The following is a 6,751-nucleotide window of genomic DNA, read 5'->3' on the forward strand; positions in this document are numbered from 1 at the left end:
TGCTTTTGTTATTCCAAGATGTGAGCTGACACAACAGAAATATAAAGTCCATTAAGATTTAAAATGTATTTCATGTAAAGTCCAGAAACATGAGGTTCATTAAGATATAAACTCTTCATTATGTAGAGTTTGTAAATGACTAGTTAACAAGAGACTACTATTTGTAATCATTAAACTATTTCCAAGATAAAAGAATATTGGAAAGAAAATATTGTGTAACTTTTCAAAATAAAGAGAAAAGTTATTACAGTTGTTCCGTGTTTGGCACACATTAAAAAGATAAGTAGAAATTCACCCACCAGACAAGAGAAAGTGCAATTAAGTCCAAGTGTAGACTAGATTTAAAGTCATAGAAAGCGATCTAAGAGCTATTATAAGATTGTTTTAATGGTAAGGTCGTTTTTGTTTTTATTGTTGTTGTTGTTACATTTTTAAGTTGTTGATAGATCTTTATTTTATTTATTTATATGTGATGCTGAGAATCGAACCCAGTGCCTCACACATGTCAGGTAAGTGCTCTACTGCTCAGACCCAGCCCCAGGGTCCTTAATGGTAAGGTTTTAAGTAACCTAATATGTAATGTTGGAAACATGACTATGATGATGTGAGAAAATGGATTTTGTATGGAATTTAAAAACAAAACAAAGAAAACGAAACAAAACAACAATGAAAAAAAAAAAAAAAACAAGGAAAAGTAATTGGGAAGCCAAATCATGGAGTGTGTGTCAGTTAATGAAAAAATTAACTAAAGAAGATGGACATAGGTGAGGTATACTATATTTGATGAATATGAGATAATTGAATTCAACAAGACAAAATGACTTGTTTGCAATCTTAAAGTTACTAAGGGAGAAGGATAAAAGATAACCCTGAGATTTATGGTCTAAATGACTGTGTGACTGCTGTCGCCAGCAAATAAAATTCAGAGTAGGGGAGATTTGAAAAAAAAAAAACAAAAGGAGTGAATATTGTTTAGAAAAACTTGAAGTGAGAGAAGACAGTAAATAAACACACACACATGCAAAACAACATATAATTTATATCAGAAAATTTAGAAAGTGTCACATGTGCCACTAGCACTCTGCTCTCTGAAGCGGCAGATTTCATCTGGGTCTGTGCAAACAGATCCAGATGCAAGTAAGTTAATAACAGAACATGTGGCGGGAATATTGACATTTACCTGTTTCAGAAACAGACACAATGGCAGAGCAGGAGGGTATTCTCTGGTCTTTTCACTTTGCTGCTAATCTACTAAATCCAAAATGAAGGACCTCATTGATTTCATTCAAAATAGGCCCAGGAAAAATTAAGAAACCTTTCCAGAAGGTTGGGGCTTTATATAGGAAATGGTTTCTGGAGGAATTGTTCTCTGCAGTTCCCTCTGTTTTACAAGTTCTGGAGCTTCAGGGGAAGTTGTCCTCTTGTCCAGTCAAAGTGACAACATATTTTTTTATTATCTTATCACAATTAATTGACAACTAAAAGATATAATTTGTTAATATGTAAATATATGTAAATAATTAACCTTGATTTTTATCTTATGCAATTTTCTTAGCTAGGAGCTATGTTTATATTTCTAGATGTTTTGCTTTTCTTCTTGTGTATATAATTCTCTTCCAACAACTTCTTAAAATTTTGCTTCTCCTAAAAGTGGAAAAAATCATGGAATATGGATAAACCTTAAAATGTATTCTTTGTATTGAACCTCAAAATCTTTCTGGCATTAAGCATTTCAACTCCTAGTTTCTAACTCCAAGTTTCTATCTCTCTCTCTGGAATTATAAAACCCATCTCTAATATACAATGCTCCATAACTCAGTTTTTGAATTCTGGATAAGTTTAAATTCTTAAGACTTTTAAACTATTAATGTAACTCAACTTCTGAGTCTTACCTTTTTACAAGAAAACACCGCATATGCTCATTTACATAGACCCACAAAAGCATAGGTTTCATAAGACAATGCACATCTCATCACCAAAAGAGGTTTTTTTCATGTGATATTTGGAAATCCAAAGAAGAACTGTTAATTAGAATATCCCTTAATGTTTATTGAACATTCACATTTGTGGAATTCAAGGGATGGGATTTAGATATTAGGACCAACTAGAAATAAAAATAGGTATATTATGAAGACAGGGGTTAAGATTTCAGTATTAAGATAATAGGAGGAATCTGCATCTGAGGAAGAAGATGAGAGGACAATTACTAGAATCAAAGTACAAGCTCATAGTAAAGGTCACAGGAAAATAGTCATGGTGGGTCAGATTCAGAGGACTGGATTTAGTGCTTGGGTCTTTACTGCCACTGAGTAGGAGTATTAACAAAGCCAGACCTAGGGTGAGAACACATGGGTGGGCAGGACATTGAAAAGTCTCACATTATCTCATTAACTGCTAATGTGTTTATTTAGGGCAATATTTTAATTATCTGAAAGAATAAAAAATAAAATATTCACAGTTACTTTGGAAAAGCAGATAACTTATTTGCAACATTTTATTTCATGACATGTAAATGTGGTATTCATTTTCATGAAAATCCTTTAAAATAAATTATGAATGGTAATTTTATATGATGGTGAATAAATTTAACTTTTCTTGGCTGGATCAGAAAAGCCAGTTAATCCTTCTTTTCTGGCCTATGTTCTTAGTGAAATTGAATGAATTAATAAATGAAATCTGTAAATTCTGTTTTTAATTGCATAGAAAGGCCAAGTATTATAGGATACAATCATGGTGAAAAAATTTTAAAAAAAGAAAGTCTAAAAATTATGTAACTAATATATGTTAAAATTCCAATGACAATTTTTATTTTTTTTACTTATTATTTCAGGAGATACTCCTAACATTAAAGTAAGTTTCTAATATCTTGTCAATATTTGGACTATCGTCAAGAATTTTTGTGAATTAAGAATATAGTGATCCAAAATACAGTAAGAGTTTATTCTTTGTAGTGTCCTAAAGAACTTTGGTCATATTTAGTTTCTGAGATTCTTTATTCTACACTACTGATTATTTTATTAAGTTATCTGTAGACAGTATATTGTTAAAATGCTAACTGCCTTTAGAATAGCATGCTAATTATTAATATGCACATCCTTGTATGTACAGTTCGTGTGTATGTGTATACGCCTATATGTAGTTGCATACTTGATTGAAAGTTCCCTGAGATCAGTGGCCTTGCTTGGCTGTTATTTGTGCATGTTTTTCCCTTTTGTTTCCTGCCCCTCCCTCCTTCCCTCCCTTCCTTCTTTTCTTTTTTTTTTTGCAATATGGGTTATTGAACACAGGATTTGTCACATGCTACGCAAATGATTATGAATGGGCTGCGTCACGAATGGACTTTTTTACATTCTAGTTTGACAGGGTCTTCCTCAGTCTCCCAGGCTGCCTTTGAACTTGGGATTCCCCCTGCCTAGGCCACTCTATGAATTGGGATTAACACAATTGTCTTAAGACAATCTGTATCACATCATCCTGAAAATTTACAGATACAAAGACAGAACCATTTTATCATTATCTGTTTACTTCCTAGATAACAAAAATTTAAAAAGTAGAATAAAGTTAAAAAGGAAAAAAAAATAAAGACCGTTTAATTTCATTTTCTTATTTGCAAATCAAGATATTAGGGATCACAAAAGAAGATATTTCCCTAAGGATTTATGGAAGTTTTGAAAAAGAACAAGCTCTTCAGATAGGCTATTCTCAAGTGCTTATTGAATCTACCTTTGCAGAGCCATGGAGGAGTTCTGTCGTCATGATACCTGCTCACAGGGGTTTTGCCTTCATACTTGATACTGAACATGCAGCCCCTCAAGTGTTAACATGGAAGATAATGGCACACATAACCCCATTTCATCTTTCTTCCTCGTTGGTATTCCTGGCTTGCAAGATTTTCATTGCTGGATCGGCATCCCTGTCTTCCTCCTGTTTGCCCTCACCCTGCTGGGGAACAGCATCATCATTGCTACTGTCAAGCTAGAGCCAAGCCTCCACCAGCCTATGTATTTCTTCCTTTGCATGCTGGCAGTGAATGACATGGCTCTTTCCTCTTCCACAGCCCCCAAGATGCTTAGCATCTTCTGGTTTAATGAACACAGGGTTGGCTTTAACATATGTCTAACACAAATGTATTTTATCCACACACTCTGCATTATTGAATCAGCTCTCCTACTTGCCATGGCTTTTGATCGCTATGTGGCTATTTGCATCCCATTGCATTACACAACCATCCTAACAACATCTAAAATCATTAAAATGGGCCTAGTTGGTGTCAGCCGAGCTATACTCATGGTTCTGCCCTGTCCTCTTCTTATTAAGAGGCTGCCATACTATACAAATTATATCATCAATCATGCCTACTGTGAGCACATGGCTGTGGTGAAGTTGGCCAATGCCAACACCCACATTAACAGAGCATATGGCATTTCTGTGGCCCTTTCAGTGATGATATTAGACCTGGGGCTCATAGCCACATCCTATATCAAAATTCTCCAAGCAGTCTTCCGGCTGTCTTCCCAGAATGCCCGCTCCAAAGCCCTTGGCACCTGTGCTGCCCACGTTTGCACTATCCTTGTCTCCTACACACCTGCACTGTTCAGCTTCTTAACTCATCGCATAGGCAAGAAGGTTCCTCCAAGCGTCCATATAATCTTTGCAAGTCTATACCTTCTGGTACCTCCCACAGTCAATCCCCTGGTGTATGGAATCAAAACCAAGCAGATTCGGGACCGGGTGGTGGGTCTCTTCTTCCCAAATAAGAAAATTTCTGAACATTAAATCATTTCATTACAAATTTTGCTGGAAGAATATGGTTTATGAAGTTAGGATGGATTAACAACATTTCCAACCTTGTCTTCAAAATGTCATTTCTCAGTTAACCTTTGTAGCAAGGATATTTGATGTGGTATAATTTTTTTCTTATCTTTGAGTTTTATTTTTATGGCAATCTCTCAGAGAAACATATTTGTCATTTCATTCTCTGTCTTACTATATTTCACAATTGTTGTTTAAATATATCTACCTCTCAATATCTATATCTATTGATGAAGCAATATGCAGTAAGCTCTCTAGATAATTAGAGGAAAATGCAGAGTAAAAGACAATCAGGAGTTTCAGTTTCTGTTCCCATGTATGAAAAGTTTGGAAAGCATTACTTCCATTCTTATAGCAAGAAATATATCTTAAAAAAAATGACAATCATGTTTATCCAATTCTCCAGAGATATGAAGTTACATGGCAAACTGCTAACCCAAAATTTAGAGAGTCAGGTAAACCCAGAGAATCAGTCCATATGAGCTTACCTCAAACAGACAGCACTGAAGAGAAGAGTGTTTTGATCTAAAAGAATGTTAAACCTAGGGTCTATAGTTTGGCTCAGTGATAGAGCACTTGCCTCACATGTGTGAGGCATGATCCTCAGCACCACATAAAAATAAATAAACAAAATAAAGTTATTGTGTCCATCTACAACTAAAAATCTATTTAAAAAAAGAAGGTTAAACCTAATTTCTCAGAGAAGAAAATATACATATACCAGAGACTTGAATGTATATAAAGAAAGAACCTCAGAAAATTATAACTAGAGGTAAAATATTTGATATTTCTTATAATAATTGATTTAATAACGAATTTGTTGATCAGAGCAGAAGAGACAAGTAAAAGCTCAGTGACATGAGGTATGCAGACACGAGAGAACAGGAACAATATTATGAAGGTGAACGTAGGGACTGGGAAAACTCCATTATAAGGAACCTGCACTTCCTATGAAGCAGAATTATATTCTTGGAAAGCGAGGGCGGGGGTTAATTCGTTGTAAATGAACATTTAAACCTCAAAGAAAACCACTAAGTGTGTCACAGTTGTGTAACTGGTATTCTAACCCTGAAATCTATAATATAGTCAAAGAACTTCAGAAATGACAGAAAAAGAAGGAATGACAAAGAGAGAATAAATACAATAAATAAAAAGCAACTACAATTACCACACTACATGTAAATTGTCTAAATATAAAAATTGAAACAATTTTCAGAGAGGACAAAAAAACGTAGTAAATAACTATGTATTGAATATAAGAAATGCACTTTAAATGTAAAAACACATAAAGGTTAAAAGTAGAGGCATGAAAAATTACATGCAATGATAACTCACCAAGTAAAGCTAGAGTAACTATATTAATTTTAGATAAATCACTGTGGATCAAAGAAAATTAATAAAAGTAGTGTGGTCATTATGTAATGATGAGGGATTAATTGTACAATCAGACTAATAATTAATGTGATTTATCCTAATAGCACAGCAACAAAATAGTTGAATAAAATTGATAAAACTGTTTGAAAATAATACAAATCTATTATAATCAGACTTGACTTCTTAATTTTCAGAATTAAGAAGACAATATATTGGTAAAGATGGAGGTGACCCAAAGAGTACCACTAAGCCACCTGGTTTGAATGACATTTATAGAAAACTTCATCTAGCAACATGTAAATAAACATTTTCCTCAAGCTCACATGCAATATTCACAAAGAGCATTCACATTATAGACCATGAATACAGATATAGAGAAACGGAAATTATATTCAATGAATAGAGATATGGATAAATGGAAATTATACAAAGTATGTTTTCATACCACAATAGAGTTAAATAACAAATTATTAACAGAACATGGATAGAAATCCCCAAACACTGGGAGATTAAACCACACTTTTCTAAACAACATGTAAATTAGAGAAAAGTCTCAAGAGAAAAT

At 33.8% G+C, this 6,751-nt stretch overlaps 1 protein-coding gene across 1 annotated transcript; it reads left to right on the forward strand.

Annotated features, from left to right (window-relative positions):
• Positions 1-3,822: 3,822 nt before the first annotated feature.
• Positions 3,823-4,776, forward strand: LOC113191370 (olfactory receptor 52P1-like). Its single transcript, XM_026401085.2, has one exon. The coding sequence runs from the start codon at positions 3,823-3,825 to the stop codon at positions 4,774-4,776; it is 954 nt and encodes a 317-aa protein (XP_026256870.2).
• The last annotated feature ends 1,975 nt before the right edge of the window (positions 4,777-6,751 follow it).

This window comes from Urocitellus parryii, chromosome 4 (assembly GCF_045843805.1).
Source record: "Urocitellus parryii isolate mUroPar1 chromosome 4, mUroPar1.hap1, whole genome shotgun sequence".
NCBI lineage: Eukaryota > Metazoa > Chordata > Mammalia > Rodentia > Sciuridae > Urocitellus > Urocitellus parryii.